The 19,885-nt window shown below is 44.4% G+C and overlaps 1 protein-coding gene across 2 annotated transcripts in view; it reads right to left on the reverse strand.

Annotated features, from left to right (window-relative positions):
- Positions 1–19,885, reverse strand: part of LOC140717576 (uncharacterized) — a 35,848-nt gene that overhangs the window by 10,804 nt on the left and 5,159 nt on the right. Inside the window, exons 4-9 of one of the 2 annotated variants that reach the window (XM_073031156.1) lie at positions 19,418–19,744; positions 7,536–7,795; positions 4,129–4,245; positions 1,991–2,095; positions 711–809; positions 533–613 (exon numbers count right to left, since the gene is read on the reverse strand). In XM_073031156.1, the coding sequence (XP_072887257.1) occupies positions 533–613; positions 711–809; positions 1,991–2,095; positions 4,129–4,225 (382 nt within the window). In that variant the 5' untranslated portion in view covers positions 4,226–4,245; positions 7,536–7,795; positions 19,418–19,744. Of the gene's footprint in view, positions 1–532; positions 614–710; positions 810–1,987; positions 2,096–4,128; positions 4,246–7,535; positions 7,796–19,417; positions 19,745–19,885 lie in introns of those variants that run through there. The other variant, XR_012096573.1, reaches the window with a different exon arrangement.

The raw sequence follows: 19,885 nt of genomic DNA on the forward strand, positions 1-19,885 counted from the left end.
ACACAGAGCCAGGGTTTAGAGGGCAGCCTCCAAGCTGCAGAGTGTGCGTATGAACTCTCTTGTGAAGACAGCCTGTTGAAGTTTCATTCCGGAAATGGACTATTTTACACTTGCTGTTCTGGGTTCCACTCCAAGATGATTCTATTCCAGCTAAAACTGGGGTCTTAAATCTCAATAAAATCTCATTTGTCTGTGGCAGAGGGGAAGGCAGGGTAAACAGGTGACGACAGACTGATGAATCAACCAGCAATTCCCAAGTCATTCACCTTGCTCTTGGGCTGGGACCTGGGACTGGTGACCTGCTGCAGGAATTGGAGATGGTGTCTAAACCCATGGATCGGTATGAAGGGATCTCTGAGCCCAGTGGTGATCTAAATCTCGTGGTCCACGCGGGGACAAATAATATGCAGAGATATAGTGGGTCAAAGAACACCACCCCATTGCTAAACCCACCGGATCCCTATTTCCCGCATTACCCAGATGTGAATGCTGTGGTTTTCATCGGTAGGAATGGTAATGAGGGTGAACTTACTTAACTGGTGAAACTTTGCCTTCAGGATGTAATTGGATAAGCAGATCATAACAAGTCCACTAAGCGGTACAGCCACGGAAACTGTCAACGACAGACGGTGCAAGGATTTAGAGGACATTGTTTCATTGCTGACACCGACATTTTTTTGTTTTATCACAATAAATAATCTGCAGCTTACCACAATGTCCCAGGCCGCTGTTAATCTTTCCTAGTATAGGCATGAACAACAGCAGGAGAGATGCAGCGAATAAAATAATTATTGGTAGAGTGACAATACCTGGAGAGAGATGTAACAACTGTTAGGCGGGAGATCTCATGGTACTTAACAGAATAAAATACAGGAAGGACAAGATGACCTCCCGTTCTATCTTGTTATGACCTTGCACCTTATTGTCTACCGGCTCTGCACTTCCTTCTCTTCTTGTTACATTTTATTCTGCATCCTGTTTTGTTAACCGTGTTCTGCTCGATGCATAATGATCTGATTTGAATGAACAAATGCAGGGCAAGCTTTGCTTTTCACCGTCCCTCAGCTTGTGATTCGTTCCTGTGTTCCCTTCGCTTTTCCCTGAAGAATATTTGAGCCACTCACCATAAGCAGCTTTCCTGCTCTTATGTTTTGCTCACCCATCTTTTCCAACTCGCTCCTAATCTAGTTATTTACCAGGCCCTGATATTTCCTGAAACTCTCTTCACCAATCTATCATCTCAATCGACCAAAATTAACCCATCTCGGAAGAAGGGACTCAGCCTGAAACATCGCCTCTTTTTCCTTTGCATCAGCAGTTCCTGATCAGCTGAGTTCCTCCAGCATTTTGTGTGTGCTACTCTGGATTTCCAGTAACTGCAGAATTAGCTCACTAAGTTGCACACCATTTTCTGGCCCTTGTGATAACAGTGTCAACCCTTTCTGATGGGACAGGAGTCCAGATGGAACCCTTCCCTCCCACCCCCAGCTTCCACGTGCATTGTTCTGTGTCCCGTGAAGTGGAGCCTCGCTTTCTAAAACCCATCCTTCTGTCACGTATCCCTCACCATTCCCTGTAAACCAACCGGATCCCCATTCCCTTTAATTCCATTGGTTGCCCATTATCCATGTTTGCTCCAAATCCACAGCAGTCCTGTTCCACTCCGCCTCATTTCTTGAATCCCCCAGATCTTTCATCACCATGTTCCCTCTAAACAAGGAGTTCTCAATCTTTCTGATGCCATGTAACCCCTACCTTTAACCGAGGGGTCACTGGATCCCAGGTTGGGGACCCCTGCTCTAAACCTACCTGGTTTCCAATCACCTCATTCCCTCTAAACTCACTGGATCCCTATTTCCCACATTCCCTTCATACTCACTGGGGCTCTGATCTCTGTCTTTCATCCAAGCCCACCAGCCCCATTCTTTGAACTTCCATACACCCATCAGGAACCCATTGTCATGTTTCTCATCAAGAGCCCTGCACCTACCTCCAACAATACTCCAGGAAATGAGTGCCAACTGAATGACAAGGAGAGACGGAATGTGCCAGGAAATCATCCACATTAAGAAGAGATAGAGTTTCCCTCGAGATTCTGCAGAGGAATGAACACAAGCATTAAATGTGCAGTCAGCCCTGCCCTGTAACAGAAGTACAGGACACCTGAATTAAATCTTCAGTGCTCTGCCCCATAACAGGTCTACAGGATGCATGGCAGGTACAGTTTGGGTGATCCAATGCTGGATCCGGCTGGAGGTGAGACTGTGTTCCCACCCAATTCAGAAATGTTTGGACACTGGAACACCAATGAGAGGGCTCACTGACACCTTTCCTGGACAATCACTTTCTCTTCATTAACTGTTCATGGAGGGTATGGTATTCTACTGCAGTGCATACAGGTAGTTAGTTTGTGAACCCACGTGCTTTGGTTAGTTGAGCGAATAGAAGTTACTTGTTGGTAAATACATATTCTCAATGCCTCACTGATCATTATTCCAAGGGGTGATCCTCGTAACAACATCTGCATGAAACGTTGCCATAGAAAAGCAGCATTCATCTTCAACTACACTCATTCTATTCCTTGTGTTCCCACAGTCAATGACTCTTGTTATTTCATGCTCTCATTATTGCCATTTATTTATATACATTTGCATTTGCACAGTTTGTTGTCTATTCATCCTGTTTACAGTTACTGTTCTATAGATTTGCTGAGTATGCCCACAGGTAAAAAAATCTCAGGGCCATATGTAGTGACATGCGTGTTCTCTGATAATAACTTTTACTTTGAATGGTGCAGAATCGCCTCCTCTTTTTACTCTCAACTCCAACCTGTATTCCCTCGAAACTCCACTCCTTTTATTGGCCAACACCCCCTCCAAAATAATCACTAGGGTGGTTAAGAAAGGTGGATGGTGTGTTGGCCTTTGGTAGAAGGGGGTAGGAGTTCAAGAGGTGCAAGACAACAGTGCAGCTCTATAAAACACTTGTTGGACCACACTTGGACATTGTGTTCAGTTTTGGTCATCTCATTACAGGGAGGAAATGGAAGCTTTAGAGAGGATGCAGAGGAGATTTACTAGGGTGCTGTTTGGATTTGGGAACACATCGTAAGAGTAAGCTAGGGGTTTTCCTTTGGATGACAGGAGATTTGACAGGAGTGTATAAGATGATAAGAGGGGTAGACAGAGTGGACAACAAACACAGTCACAGTGTATGAAACATATTGCCAGAGATGGTGTTGGAGGCAATAACATTAGGGACATTTAAAGACTCATAGATAGGCATATGGATGCGAAAAATGGAGGGTTGTGCAGGAGGGAAGAGTGAGATTGATCTAGGGGTAGGTTAAAAAGTCACTACAACATCTTGGGCTGAAGGGTCTGTACTGTGCTATATTCTATGTTCTACTCTTCCCCACTGCAAGTACAAATTCAGCTCCGCAGTTCCTGCTTTGAATGCTAATTCACACCCTCTTCAGATGTGATGATCCCCTCTGAAACCATTACCACCCTATACCATGGCTGTTCCCCATGGTAAACCTCAACTGTGTTCCCTGGGACCCAAAATGAGCAAGTCCGAAAATCTCACTGCAGCTCCAGCAAGCTGACTGAAGACCCAGCTTACTGTCTGGGTCAAAGCCGCTCCATTTTGCCAATGATTTTACCACTGTTATGTCCCCTTCTACTTTCCAGTCTGTTAGCATCGCCCCTTCTGTCTAACCTCCACCTACTTAGCTTTGATCACTAGCAAACTTCACAACAGCGCAGGAAGGTAGAGCAGTTAAATGACACAATACCAAAAGATATAGGAAATGTATTAAACCATTTGTCCCATTGAGTCTGCTCCAACATTCCTGCATGGCTGTTTCATTATCCTTCCCAACCCCATTCTCCTCCACTCTGCTGTAACCTTAATAATCTAGAGCCTATCAACTTCCACTTTAAAAACACCTAAAGACTTGGCCTCCATAGCCATCTGTGGATTCCACAGGGACAAGGGAGAAGGTGAGGCTGAATTGCCCATCTGCCAAATCATTTGCTTTTCCTAGAAGGTTGACATCAATAAGCGAAACCTTACAGAGGTACCACCAGTTTACATTTTAAATTGGATTTGAACATTGCCACATACCTTGCTCTGACATGCACTTATAGGTACAGAATGCAATTGATCCAAGGACATTCACTCCAAAGAACAACAGACCTGCTGTCCCAAGCATAATGACCATAATCTGATCTGGGGGAATACCTGCAAGTTAAAAAAAATAAGTATTAACACATGCTTTTAAAAAAAGTTAATTAAACAAGACCCCAATCTGCAGCTATGGAAAAGAGTAAACAGTTGACTTTTTGGGCATTCCTTCCTCCGCTAGCCTGCAGGTCACCCTGGGCAATGTGTAGCACCTGCTTAACCCCCGTTCAGGGTCGTGTGAAACCATGGGAGCAGGTGATGGATATCACAAGTCCTAGTTATGCAACCACCGACGCCAGGCAGGAGATCTCTGAAGAGTATTGATAATGTCTGGGGTCACCCATCTTGTAAAGACACTGCCCTGAAGAATGCAATGGCAAATCACTTTGGCAGAAAAAATTGCCAAGAGCAATCATGTTATGGAAAGACCATGATCACCGACATCGTACGATGCACCACATAATGAACAAATGAAATTACTACCATTCTGATTAACTACAAACACAAGAAAATGTGCAGATGCTGGAAAATTAAAGGTCCACTCTCTTCAGGCCTTTTATGTTGGGTTGGTTTCAATGAGAACTCCCCTCATTCTTCTGACCTCACTCAAGCAGAGGCCCAGATACATCAACTGCCCTCTCCAGAAACTCAACTTCATCCGGAAATGTGGCTGAAGTGAACACAATAGACGAAATATCTCAAGAAGGTAGCATCCATCGTTAAGGACCTGCACCATCTGGGACATGATCCCTTCTCATTACTTCCTTTGGGTAGGAGATAGAGGAGGCTGAAGTCCCTCACTTGATGTTTTAGGAATATTTTCTTCTCCTCCACCACCAGATCTCTGAATGGTCCATGAACCCATGAACACTACCATCGCTGCTCCTCCCTCACAATATTTAGTTGTTTATTTACTGTAACTTGGATTTTTTTTTATGTCTTGCGCTGTACTGCTGCCACAATACAACAAAACTCACAGCATACGTCAGTGTTCAGAGAGCCGATTCTGATTTTGTCGGCAGTGGAGGAGGGAGCAAGGTTTGCTGGAGCACCAGTCAAGCACCATGGTCAGCATGGACAAGATGGGCAGAAGCGTGTAGCAGCCAGAGAGATTCAGGGTTTAAGAGAATAATCTGCTTGCCGTTAAGAACCCCAGTGCAAAGGGCCCTAGTGAAAGTCAGTCAGGCTGACACCTGGTCACCCTCGGTTGAGAACAGAGCTGAGATCCTGCGGACTCTCCCATCATTCCCACTCCACTGCGAGCTCTCAGGAAGACAGGACAAGCAGATGGGGATGTTTGGGACCTGACATCTTATGAAAAAGTCCTATATGATAGATTACAAATCTAAATAAGCACTCTGGTGAAGGCAATAAGTAATCGATATTTGGGAATATTTGAAGAAATGTATGTTGCCCAGCAGCAGTAACCTTGGAGATGAACCACGGGAATGATCTGAGTCAGGGAGTCAGAGAAGAACTCACTGAGGTTCACCAAGAGTGGGCAATATCAGAGGGTAGCTTGTGGGGTTTGAAAGTAAACTAAGGAGTTATGAAAATAAAGGTCAGCAGAGAAATTCTGCAGATGATGGAAATCCATAGTAACACACCCAAGAGGCTAGAGGAACCGACCGGATTCGACAGCACCTACAGAGGGGAGAAAACAGTTGCAGAGTGAGACCCTTCCTCAGCACTGGAATGGAAGGGGCAGAAGCTAGAATCACTGCCTGGTGGTTGGGTGGGCACCGCACAGGATTGGAATAAGCTGCAGAAAACAGTCAGCTCCATCAGGGACACGAGCCTCCCCAGCATCCAGGACATCTTCATTGCCTTAAAAAGGTGGCATCATTATTAAGGACCCCCATCACCCAGGACATGCCTTGTTCTCATTGCTACCATCAGGAAGCCTAAAGGCACACACTCAATGACTCAGAAACAGCTTCTTCCTCTCTGCCATCCGACTTCTGAATGGACATTGAACCGATGAACACTACCTCACTACTTTCCCCCCTCACTTTCTGCACTATGTACTATGAACATAGGAGGACATCACATTTACTCCCAAAATGTCAATCACAAGTCAAACCCACCATAAATAGTTACTGTAATTTTGTTTTTTTAGGTATTGCAATGTACTGCTGCCGCAAAACAACAAATTTCATGACACGTGGGAGTGATATGAAACCTGATCTTGATTCTCACAAGACAGTGGGGGGAGCAAAAAGAATAAGGAGTGAGAGGAAGAAATAATGAGAAGTTGGAGAAATAAATGTTCATGCCCTCAGTCTGGAGACTATTTAGACATAATTTGAGGTGTTGCTCCTTCAGCCTCATCACACCAGTAGAGGAGGCCATGGACAGACATGTCAGAATGGGAATGGGAAGTCAAATTGAAATAGGTGGTCACCAAAAGATCCTGCCTTTCACAGCAGACAAAGCATAGGTGTTTCATAATATAGACAAAACCTGTGAAACTAAACAGTTAACTAGTCTTAACCTGAAACCATGTAGGGAAACTTCCAGTTTGAATCAGTTATAATTAATTCTGGTCCCCTACCCTCAGGAAAGATAATATTAAGATTGAAAGAGTACGGAGAAAATTTACAAAACGGTGTCATTTCTTGAGATCCTGAGTTATAGAGAAAGACTGAATACGTTAGGACATTATTCCCTGGAGCATAGGAGAATGAGGGGGGATTTGATAGAGGTATAAAAAATTTTGAGGGGTATCGAGCAGATAAATGCAAGGCGGCTTCTTCACTGAGATTGGGTGAGATTAGAACTAAAGGTCATGGGATAAAGGTGAAAGGTGAAATGTGGAAGGAGAGATTGAGGGGGAACTTCTTCACTCAGAGGGTGGAGAGAGTGTGGAACAGGCTGTCAATGGAATTGGCAAATGGAGGGCGAGGGTTGATTTCTAAATGTAAGTGAAGTTTGGGTAAGTGGATGGCTATAGTCGATGGGTCTTGGCAGAGTAACAGCTTGGCATGAACCAGACAGGCTGTGCTGTAGTGCTTTATGACTCTGATAAAGGAGACAAGCTGTTAGACAATGTCACAGCTGGTGCACTATTCCCAGGTATTGTATTGAGCACAAGAAACTCGAATGGCGTAGGAGGCAGGATACCCCCAGACTGATCTTTACACTCTCCAGAGGACAGCCTCTGGTTAACAGTTGTTCCCCAATGACATCCCAGCCAAAGGAAGGCAGCTTTCCTCCTTCACTCTGTCAATCTTTTCAATTTCAACTCCAGTTCTGGCTTGGCTGCTCCTACTGTCACAGTGAGCTTGCAATGGCTGGGTGCCAACGTAACGTTTACTCTCAAAATGTCAGTCACAAGTCAAACTCACCGTAAATAGTCAGCTGTGACTTATCTGGACGGAGCTGACAGGATTCGTTGCAATACAGGTGTACGTTCCACAGTCATCACTCGAGGCCCCTGGGATGACAAGGACTCCGTTTCCCTTCACGAGCTGGTGACGTGGGTTGATCCCCCCTCCGTCTTTCCGCCACTGATACTGATGAGGGTATCCACTGATGTTGCAGCTGAGCTTGATGGTATCACCCAGGGAGCTGGAGTTACTCCTCAAAGAAACTGCTGAGAGTTTATCTAATGGGGAAAAATACAGACAAGTCAGTTAGAATATCTCAATGTTTATCAGTACTTTTGGGCAGATGGGGCTCATCAGCCACGGTTGGCAGCTCATCCAGGAGAAGGAACACTCTGATCTCAAACCTCTGCCACCTCGCGGCTATACCCACTCATGGGGAAGGCTTCAGGAGTAAACCCAGATGAAAAATCTGGAGCTAGAGTCCCTAAGGCGGTGAGTTCAACGCTGACTGGCAACTCCTGTGATGACGCTGGGGCCAACTGTATCGGTCTCCGCTGTTCCATATCATACTGTCCTGGCTTGCATATCATGCATACAGTCGCCACACAACATCCATGTTTGAACCCAACCAATAGAGGGTCTCATTAGTAATGATATCTCATCATTTGACTCTGCAATGAAGACAATGGACAGTAGAGTGGGGTGGGGGTGTGGTGAGTAGAACGGCTGAGGGATAGGTTGGGGCAGAATGGCTGACTCATAGAGAACTGAAGCAGCAAGTCCAATGGGGAGAGCAGGCAGGACTGGCAGGTTCAGCGTCTACTTTAAATGCCAGGGCCCTCACGGGTAAGATGGATGGGCTGAGAGTGTGTTTTAGCATATGGGATTTTGGTATCATTGCAATTGTGGAAACTCAGTCACAATTCCCACTGCTGCCTGTGAGGAGTTTGTGTGTTCTCCCCGTGGCCGTGTGGGTTTCCTCCAGGTGCTCCGGTTTCCTCCCATTGTTTAAAGATGTATCGATCGGTTGGTGGATTGGTCATTGTAAACTGTCCCGTGATTAGGGAAGGGTTAAATTGGAGGCTGCTGTTGGCATGGCTGGAAGGGCTGGGAAGGGCCAGTTCCGTGCTGTATCTGAGGAACTGGTGCAGGGGTCAGGTTTTCAGATTTCTGGATCACTGGGATCCCTTCGGTGGAAAAAGGACAGGTCACACCTGAACCTGAGGACGACCTATGTCCTTGTAGAACTGGTGGGGATGTTTTACACTAATTTGGCAGCGGAATGGGAAGCAGAGTGATAGGGCTGTTGGTATAAAAGTATTTTATTTGTTTATTGTGATACAGCGTAGAATAGGGTCTTACTTACGGCTTTTGAATCATGCCGGCCAAACCCCCCAATTTTAATCGTAACCTAGTCATGGGACAATTTACAATGACTAATTAACCTGCCAAGCGGTACATCTTTGGGCTGTGGGTGGGAACTGGAGGACCCAGGGAAACCTACAGGGTCACAGGAAGAACATACAAACTCCTTACACTCAGCAGCAGGAATTGAACCAAGGTCACCTGACACAGTCCAGTGAGACCGGGAGGAAGGACTGGCAGATGACAGGGCAAAATTTCAGTCAGAGGGATGAGTTGAAGTTTAACATAGGGGCATATTCAGAAGGACTGAAGGTATTACATTTGAATACACACTGTATATGGAACATGGCAGATGCTCTTGTAGCCCAGTTAGAGATTGGCAGGATTGACGGTGTCCGCATCACTGAGTTATGGTGTGAAAGAAGATCACCGTTGGGCATTTAATACCTAAGGATGCACATTGTATCAAAAGTACAGGCAGGAAGGCAAAGGGGGCAGGGTGGTTCTGTCGGTAAAAAATGAAATCAAATCCTTAGAAAGTGACATAAAATTGGGAAATGTAGAATCTTTGTGCGTAGTGTTAAGAAACTGCAAGGGCAAAAAGACCCTGTGGGAGTTATATTCAGGCCTCTGAACAGTAGCCAGAATGTGGGAAACAAATTACAATGAGAGATAGAAAAGGCTTGCAAAAAGGCTGATGTTACTATAGTCGCGGAGGATTTCATTACGCAGGTAGATTTGGAAAATCAGGTTGGTGCTAGATCCTGAGAGAGGGAATTTATAGAATCATAGTGATAGAGGCAGCTGAAGAAACTGTGCAGGCATTCATATCAATCTTTCGAGAATCAGTACATTCAGGAATGGTTCCAGAGACTGGAAGATTGCAGATGTCACTCCACTCTTCAAGACGGGAAGGATGCAGAGAAAGGTCAGTTACCCTGACTTCAGTGGTTGGAAAGATGTTGGATACGTTATTGAGGATGTGGCTTCAGGGTAAGTGGAGGCACATGATTAAATAGGCCAAAGTCAGCATGGGTTTTGTTAAGGTGAAATCTTGTGTAGCAAAAATGTTGGGAGTTTTTTAAGGAATTAACAGGCAGGAGAGTCAATTGATGTTGTTTACTTGATTTTCAGAAGGCCTTTAATGAACTGCTGCACATGGGCTGGTTAACAAGGTAAGAGCCCACAGTGTTCCAGGAAAGATACTAGCATAGATAGAAGATTGGTTGACTAGCAGGAGGTAAAGAGTGGGAATAAAGAGGGTCTACTCTTGTTGGCAGCTGGTTTCATTTCATGTTATATGTCAATGGTTTGGATGATGGAATTGATGGCTTTATTGCCAGATTTGCAGATGATACAAAGCTAGGCAGGTAGTGTTAAAGAAGCAGGGATTCTGCAGTAGGACTTAGACAGATTGGGAGAATGGGTAAAGAAGTGGCCGGTAGAATATAGTGTAGAGAAGGGTGTGGTCATGCATTTTTTGTAGAAGGAATAAAGGCATAGTCTATTTTCTAGATGGAGAAAACCATTCAGAAATCAGAGGTGCAGAAGGACATGGGAGTCCTTATGCAGGATTCCCTGAAGGTTGGCTTGCAGGTTGTATCAGTAGGAAGGAAAGGAAGAGCAATCATTTTCACTGGATTGGAATTCGAGAGCAAGCATGAAGTGCTACGGCTTTATAAGTCATTGTTAAGACAGTTCTTTGAGTACTGTGAACAGTTTTGGGCCCCTTATTTAAGAAAAGATGTGCTAGCATTGGACAGAGTCCAGAAGAGGATCATGAGAATGAAAGGGTTAATGCATGAGGAATGTTCTGGGCCTGTAACTGCTGGAGTTTAGAAGAATGTAACGGAATGTCATTGAAACCTATCAAATCTTGAAAGGCCTGGATAGAGTGGATGTAGGAAGGAGGTTTCCTAGAGTGGGTGATTCTAGGACCAGAGGGTGCAGCTTCAAAATAGAGGGATGTCCTTTAGAAAAGAGATAAAGAGGAATTTCTTTAATCAGAGAGCATTCAATTGCACAAATATCTGTGGGCTATACTTAAATCTGAAGTTGACAGGCTTTTGATTAATTATGGCTAATTAGTGAAGGGGTACAGGGAGAAGGCAGGTGAATGGAGTTGAGAGGATTAATAAATCAGTCATGTGGAACAGGACAGCAGATTCAATGGGCTGAATGGCCTAATTCTGCTCCTCTGCCTTATGATCTTATGGCTATTAAGGACATCTTCAAGAGATGGTGCATCAGGAAGACAGCATCCATCAATAAGGATATTACCATTAAGGAGAAGGTACAGGGCCCTGAAGGTCCACACTAAATGATTCAGAAACAACTCTTTCCTCCCCCCTCTTCCCTCTCATCATCAAATTTCTAACTGGTCCATGAACACTTTATGATATATATTATAACTTTACTTTGCACTGTTTATTTATTGTTAAAATCTATAGTAATTTATGTCTTTGTCCTTTACTGTTACCAGAGAACAACAAATTTTCCATCATATGTCAGTGATAGCAAGTCTGATTCCAATTCTGGTGATTAGGGAACGCCAGGCCCGGTGGTTTAATGTTACAAGCTACAATAACTTGCAGATGTGTTAGAGGGGGTGTTGCACTGCTGAGTAGAAAGAGTGTTTAAGACACGTGCAGTACTGTAATGTGGCATCCCGAGGGAGCCTACGGCATATCCTCCCTTGGGGATGAGGAAGGATCCTCATCTCTACTCAGCGAAGGGCGCTGAGTAGACTACGGTCAATTATGGAAAACTCTGAACATCCTCTACATAGCAGAATCCAGAGACAGAGAAGCAGTTTCAGCGACAGGTTACTATCGATGCAATGCTCCTCAGACAGGATGAAGAGGTCAATACTCCCCAATGCCATTAGGCTTTACAATTCAACCGCCAGGACTTAAGAACTTTTTAAAAGCTATTATTAATGCTTTTTGAGATAGTGATTTAGATGCATATCATATTTTTTACTGAGTTAAGTATTGTATGTAATTAGTTTTGCTACAACAAGTGTATGGGACATTGGAAAAAAAGTTGAATTTCCCCATGGGGATGAATAAAGTATCTATCTATCTATCTATCGATATCCCTGAGGGATTGGCCAATGAAGTTATCTCAATCGAATATAGGAATGAGGAAGGGGCAGCTTCCTAATTCGTTTGCGTAGCATTTTCAACCGGTGGCATCCCTGGATATTTGACGCAAAGTCATCAGAAGATGACAGGTTTGAGTAATACCAAGATCATTTTGCCAACCTGATGTTTTCATTCTCACTCTCTCCACCACTGAGGTCTTATCTGAGTCAGATACATGCATTTATATGCACTGGTTTCAAACAGGGCCCACTGCCTAACTCAGTCACTGTGTCATCACTTTGATCGAGGCACTGAATGCCGTGGGCTTCTCAGTAGTCAGTGGGAATTAGAAAAGCAGATTATAAAAGGATGTAAGTGTAGTAGGAATTGGAATTAGAATTAGAATCAGGTTATGGGGTTGAGAGGAAAAATAAATCAGCCATGGTAGAATGGCAAAGCAACTGATGGGGGGATGACCTACCTAATTCTGCTCCTATCTCTTATGGTTTTATGATTGAATGGTGAAGCAGACATGATGGGCTGAATGGCCTAATCCTGCTCCTTCGTTCCATACTCTTATGGTCTTACTATCAGCCGAGACACTGACCGCGTGTAGGATTTCAACTTTCCCAGTATTGGCTGGGATTGCCTTAGTGGAATAGTCTAAGATGGGGTAGAATTTGTAAAAGATTTATGAATGGTTTTTCATAGATTTTATTTGCTTTTCCTGTAAATGCCTGCAAGAAAATAAATCTCAGGGTCGTACAAGGTACGTTGTTAATACTTAGAACTTCACAGAGGTCTTTGAAGCGGTGTGCAGAGAGTTCTGTGGGAGAGGGTCTGGACTTGACTTTTCAAAGGGAACAAGGATGGGGAAGTGGTGGGACGGATGATATCTTTGGGAACACCGTAGTTCAGTGAATTTATGGGAAAAGATAAAGTTGGTCCTCTCTAGTTAGGGTGAAAAACTTGAGGAAGGGGGATTTCAATTGTGTAAGGACAGGGGCTGAGACGTTTCCAGTCAATGTTTCTGACCAAGACTCTTCACCAATTTCTCTGGATTTCCAGCTTTCGCAGAATCTCTTGTGCTTCAAAACATGACTGCTTTGAAATAGCTGCAATGATTAATCCGTAAAAGTGGTTTTTACAGATTAATCATTGTCAGAACAATATTGTCCACAAGACGCTGAAATGCTCTGCTCTCTGTAAAGCATGACCAGGTGTTTCATCCCCGCTTGGAACAACGGGGCAACTGGGAGAGGTACTTGAAAAACTTTACACTGACACTGCAGCAGTGCCTCAGCCCGATCATCACACAGGGTGCCCGTGTCTTGGCATTTGTTGCAAGAGGATTAGAATATAAAAGCAAGGATGTAATTGCTTTGATGCTGAGGCATTGCAACAATTAAAGTGGAGTTTGTTAGTTTCTGGATTAGTAAGGGCGTCAAAGTTTATGAGGAGAAAGAAGTAGAATGGGGCTGTGAGGGATAAGGAATGAGCTGTGATAGAGTGACAGAGCAGACTCGATGGGCCAAATGGTGTAATTCTGCTCTTATGTCTATGGTCCTATGGCCTTTGAATAAATTCACTTTTAAGGGATTTTTGCACCTACTAATTTTACACTGGGGTTAAACAATTATGTTTCCAGAAAGTTAATAATTTCACTGATTTCATTCTGACTCATTAACACATGATACCATTGAAACTCTAGCACACCAGAGCATCATATGTTATCACAGATCTCAGTAATGTTTTGAAAACTTGTCACTTGCACCCAGTTGGCTCAGAATACAGAAGCAAGATGACACTGACTCTCCCTTGACTCAGCATCATTGTGTTTGATGTGGGCAATCGCGGCCTTCCAACAACCATGATTGTTTTTGGCAAATCTTTTTTCTACAGAAGTGGTTTGCCATTGCCTTCTTCTGGGCAGTGTCGTTACAGGATGAGTGAGCCCAGCCATGATACCCGCTGCTGATACGACCATCCACCACCCGCTCCCATGGCTTCAGGTGACCCTGATCCGGGGTGGGGGGTGCACTAAGCGAGTGCTACACCTTGCCCAAAAGTGACCTGCAGGCTAGCAGAGGGAAGAAGTGGATACTGCTTATATGAAGGGGGGGGGGTATAATATGAGGGGGGTGTTTGGAGGAAAGTTAGCAGATGCCAGAGGTAGGAATCTTTTTTTTTTTTACACAGAATGATAGCTGAGTGGAACGTGCAGCCAGGGTGGCAGTAGAGGCTGATACATTAGGGACAGTGAAAATGACTATTAAATAAACACTTGGATGAATGAAGAATAGAGGTTTATGTCAGGGGGAAAGGGTCAGCTTGATACTAGAGTAGGTTAAAGTTTCAGCAGAACATTTTGAGCCAAAGGACCTGTACAATGTTCTATAAACTGTGCAATACTAACAAAATTAAGTATTGTGTAGTTCTGCAAAATGAGTCCCTGCAGCAAAATCGGAAATTGCAACATTGAAAATCCCCCATTGGCTGACAACACATCGGTGGGTAAAAATGTCAATCAACAGAGCAAGTCAAGATATCTTGCATCGGAAACTATATCATCAACTCAGTCTGATTTGAATGCAGGCACTTGAAGACGCCGAACGACATTCAGGACAAAGCATTGCATTTAATCGGCAGCCCAGCTTAACCCTGGACATTCACTGCATCCACCACCAGCGCAGACTACAGCATGCACTGTCTAAAAAAAATGCTTTGTCCTTCATCCCAGCTAACCCAGTAACACCTCCCAAAATATATTCAGGTTGTATGTATGGCTCTCATAATTTTATCAACGGAGATCAGCCTCTCATTCGCATTCTCGAGAGCAAACAGTCCATATTTGTCCAACTTCCCCTTATTGGTCATGCCCCCTAACCCAGGCAACATTCTGGTAAACATTTTCTGCACTGGCTCTAACATACCACAACTTCCTGCAATAGACGAACAGAATTACACAAATAAAGTTCTTTACAGTCACACAGTGACTTCCTGACTCTCACACTCATTGCCCTAAACAATGAAGGCAAGTGTGCAGTGGGTCTCCTTTATCACCCTGACTAGTTACGTGGCCACTCTTAGGGATCCGTCATCCCTCAGTACATCACAAGTAAACCTCGTAGGATTTTAAAGTGAAGTACACACAGTAGGCACTTTATTAGAGTAAGGAGTTGAACCCAGGGTGGTCTTTTGCTGCTGTAGGCCTTCTGCTTCGAGGTTCAGTGCATTCTGTATTCAGAGATGCTCTTCTGTAAACCACTGTTGAAACATGTAGATACCTGAGTTACTGTTGTTTCTAGTCAGCGTAAACCAGTCTGGCCATTCTCCCCTGACCTCTCTCAAGAACAAGGTGTTTGCTCCCACAGAACTGCTGCTTGCTGGATTTTAGGTTTTTTTCCACCACTCTCTGTAAACTCTAGAGACTTTTGTATGTGAAAATCCCAGGAGGTCATCAATTTCTGAGCAACTCTAATTTCCTCATCTGGCACCAGCAATCGTTCCACGGTCAAGGTCTCTCAGATCATATTTCTGCCTCATTCTGATGTTTGCTCTCAACAACTTCTTGGCATGTCTGCATGCTTTTATGCTTTGAGTTGCTGTGAAATGATTGGCTGATTAGATATTTGCATTAACAAGGAGGCATACAGGTGTACCTAATAAAGTGGCAACAGAGTGTATGCTAATAACTTATGAAAACTTAGTCTAGTTTACAAACTTGTACGCCCATTGTGCCAGCCCTCACTTTTCATTAAAACCAGAAGGCAATGCCAACTTGTGGCTCAACTCAAGTCCTAGATTTCCTTCTTCCTATTGCTAAAGAAAATACTGCTAATGTTGGAAATCAGAAATAAAACCATTTGTGACCTGGCCTGAGAAGCTGCTGCAATAAGTATTTCATGGCTTCCGTATCCAGAGAGGTCGGACAGAACATCCTTGGTCAACCAACCGAGCCGTCGTCAGAGACAAAAGTCACTGCTTTTTGAACACAAGCACTCGTAATTGACGCTATTCAAAAATTGCTCATTCTAAGCATGGTATGGTGTCGAACAGCTACACGTGTGCACATATCTAACGCTAGTTAGAAACTGTTTAACCACACCCTCCTGTCCCAGTTAAGCAGCATAGTGTCCCAAATCAATGAAGGGAATCTCAGCTGCTTTCTCAGTTAGTTTTTGTTCTTTGTCTCAAAGAAGCAGCTGTCCCAATTACCGATGCCCCAATTAACCAAAATCCACTATATATATTATCATGATGAATAAAATCTATTTTTGAAATTTTAAATAAGTTATAATAACTCACGCAACCTGTGTTCTTGCGAAGCAACATGGAGAATTGATTTGGGCCATAAGACATTGAAGCAGAATTAAACCATTCAGCCCATCAAGTCTGTTCCACCACGCCATCATGGCTGATTTACTTTTCCCTCTCAACCCCATTCTCCCGCCATCTTCCTGCAACCTTTGACAACTATCAACTTCTGCTTTAAATATACCCAGTGACGGCCTCCACAGCCGTCTATGGCAACGAATTCCACAGACTCGCCACCCTTCTAAAGAAATTCCTCCTCATCTCTGTTCTAAAGGGGCATTCTTAAATTCTAAGGTTGTGCCCTCTGGTTCTAGACTCCCCCCACTAAAGGAAATATCCTCTCCATGTCCACTCTAACTAGGCCTGTCAGTATTCGATAGGTTTCAATGAGATAGAACATAGAATAGTACAGCCCTTCAACATTACAGGCCCTTCAGCCCACAATGTTGTGCCGACCCTCAAACCCTGCCTCCCATATAACCCCCCACCTTAAATTCGTCCATATACCTGTCTAGTAGCCTCATAAACTTCACTAGAGTATCTGCCTCCACCACCGACTCATGCAGTGCATTCCACGCACCAACCACTCTCTGAGTGAAAAACCTTCCTCTAATATCCCCCTTGAACTTCCCTCCCCTTACCTTAAAGCCATGTCAATAGACAATAGACAATAGGTGCAGAAGTAGACCATTCGGCCCTTCGAGCCTGCACTGCCATTTTGAGATCATGGCTGATCAACTACTATCAATACCCGGATCCTGCCTTGTCCCCATATCCCTTGATTCCCCTATCCATAAGATACCTATATAGCTCCTTCTTGAAAGCATCCAGAGAATTGGCCTCCACTACCTTCCGAGGCAGTGCATTCCAGACCCCCACAACTCTCTGGGAGAAGAAGTTTTTCCTTAAATCTGTCCTAAATGACCTACCCCTTATTCTCAAACCATGCCCCCTGGTACTGGACTCTCCCAGCATCTGGAACATATTTCCTGCCTCTATCTTGTCCAATCCCTTAATAATCTTATATGTTTCAATCAGATCCCCTCTCAGTCTCCTTAATTCCAGCGTGTACAAGCCCAGTCTTTCTAACCTCTCTGCGTAAGACAGTCCAGACATCCCAGGAATTAACCTCGTGAATCTACGTTGCACTTCCTCTACAGCCAGGATGTCCTTCCTTAATCCTGGAGACCAAAACTGTACACAATACTCCAGGTGTGGTCTCACCAGGGCTCTGTACAAATGCAAGAGGATTTCCTTGCTCTTGTACTCAATTCCCTTTGTAATAAAGTCCAACATTCCATTAGCCTTCTTCACTGCCTGCTGCACTTGCTCATTCACCTTCAGTGACTGATGTACAAGGACTCCGAGATCTCTTTGCATTTCTCCCTTACCTAACTCTACACCGTTCAGATAATAATCTGCCTTCCTGTTCTTACTCCCAAAGTGGATAACCTCACACTTATTCACATTAAACGCCATCTGCCAAGTATCTGCCCACTCACCCAGCCTATCCAAGTCACCCTGAATTCTCCTAACATCCTCATCACATGTCACCCTGCCACCCAGCTTAGTATCATCAGCAAACTTGCTGATGTTATTTTCAATGCCTTCATCCAAATCGTTGACGTAAATCGTAAACAGCTGTGGTCCCAATACAGAGCCCTGTGGCACCCCACTAGTCACCACCTGCCATTCCGAGAAACACCCATTCACCGCTACCCTTTGCTTTCTAGCTGCCAACCAGTTTTCTATCCTCTTGTCCTCTTGTACTGAGCAGTGGTGCCCTGGGGAAGAGGTGCTGGCTGTCCACTCTGTCTGTTCCTCTTAATATCTTGCACACCTCTATCATGTCTCCTCTCATCCTCCTTCTGTCCAAAGAGTAAAGCCCTATCTCCCTTAATCTCTGGTCATAATCCATACTCTCTAAACCAGGCAGCATCCTGGTAAATCTCCTCTGTACCCTTTCCAATGCTTCCACATCCTTCCTATACTGAGGCGACCAGAACTGGACACAGTACTCCAAGTGTGGCCTAACCAGAGTTTTATAGAGCTGCATCATTACATTGCGTCTCTTAAATTCTATCCCTCGACTTATGAAAGCTAACACCCCATAAGCTTTCTTAACTACCCTATCAACATGTGAGGCAACTTTCAGGGATCTGTGGACATGTACCCCCAGATTCCTCTTCTCCTCCACACTACCAAGTATCCTGCCATTTACTTTGTACTCTGCCTTAGAGTTTGTCCTTCCAAAGTGTACCACCTCACACTTCTCTGGGTTGAACTCCATCTGCCACTTCTCAGCCCACTTCTGCATCCTATCAATGTCTCTCTGCAATCTTTGACAATCCTCTACACTATCTACAACACCACCAACCTTTGTGTCATCTGCAAACTTGTCAACCCACCCTTCTACCACCACATCCAGGTCATTAATAAAAATCACAAAAAGTAGAGGTCCCAGAACAGATCGTTGTGGGACACCACTAGTCACAACCCTCCAATCTGAATGTACTCCCTCCACCATGACCATCTGCCTTCTGCAGGCAAGCCAATTCTGAATCCACCTGGCCAAACTTCCCCGGATCCCATGCCTTCTGACTTTCTGAATAAGCCTACCGTGTGGAACCTTGTCAAATGCATCCCCTTCATTCTTCTAAACTCCAGTGAATACAGGCTCTAAGCCATCAGACACTCCTCATACATTAACTCCTCATGCCCTGAGTCATTCTCATGAACCTCCTCTGGACCCTCCTCAATGCCAACACATTCTTACTTGGATCAGGGATACAAAACTGTTCTTTCTGTTCTGACAATGTGTGGTTGTGGAAGAACTCTGTGGAAGTGGACTAACACAGTCAAGTTAACTACCACTGGATGACGTTGGGAATTGGCCACCTCTTCTTTGCCTGGACTCAGTATAGTTTGGAACACGGTGGTGGTGGGGTTGGGGGGGGTGGAGGAGGTTTCATCTGACTGAATTCCCAGAGACAGAGGGGGATCTCTCTTTAGGAAATTCCACAGCTGCTGTTTTTGCAGTAATTATTTGTTTAAACCACTAAAGACATCACCACCAAAACGTGAATGTCTAAAAGCAATGCAATGCTGCTGTAATCAGTTCAGCGAACATACCTATTACTCTCACCCAAACCGCCTGCACCGCGACTCTTTTCAGGTTGATGAAGAGCCGATATAGACCTTCGTCTTCACGTGTTATGTTATGAATGGCAAATGACCCATTAAATGTGGAGAAGGTGATGCGCCCGCTGTAATTTTGAATCAAGGCAGGCTCCTTGTTGCTCTTGTGAAACTTCAGAATCGGCTTCAAATGTTCCTTCGTATCGTTCCTGCTGACCTTCTTCCATTGGAACACCCCGATCTGGCGCCTTTGATCTGCATCCACGCCAGGAAACCAAACGGAGTCCCCAGGGGCTGAGACAAGCTTGATCTCTTCCTCCCCTGTATACAACATTAAGGACAAAAGTTAAACCCAAGTTAAGCGATCCTGCAGATGCTGGAAATTCAGAGCAACACACAAGAGATTAACACTAGATAATGGTTAAATCTGCCACCTCAGGCAAGTGTCTCGTGTTGTTCTGT

Source organism: Hemitrygon akajei, chromosome 2, assembly GCF_048418815.1.
Source record: "Hemitrygon akajei chromosome 2, sHemAka1.3, whole genome shotgun sequence".
NCBI classification, from domain to species: Eukaryota; Metazoa; Chordata; class Chondrichthyes; order Myliobatiformes; family Dasyatidae; genus Hemitrygon; species Hemitrygon akajei.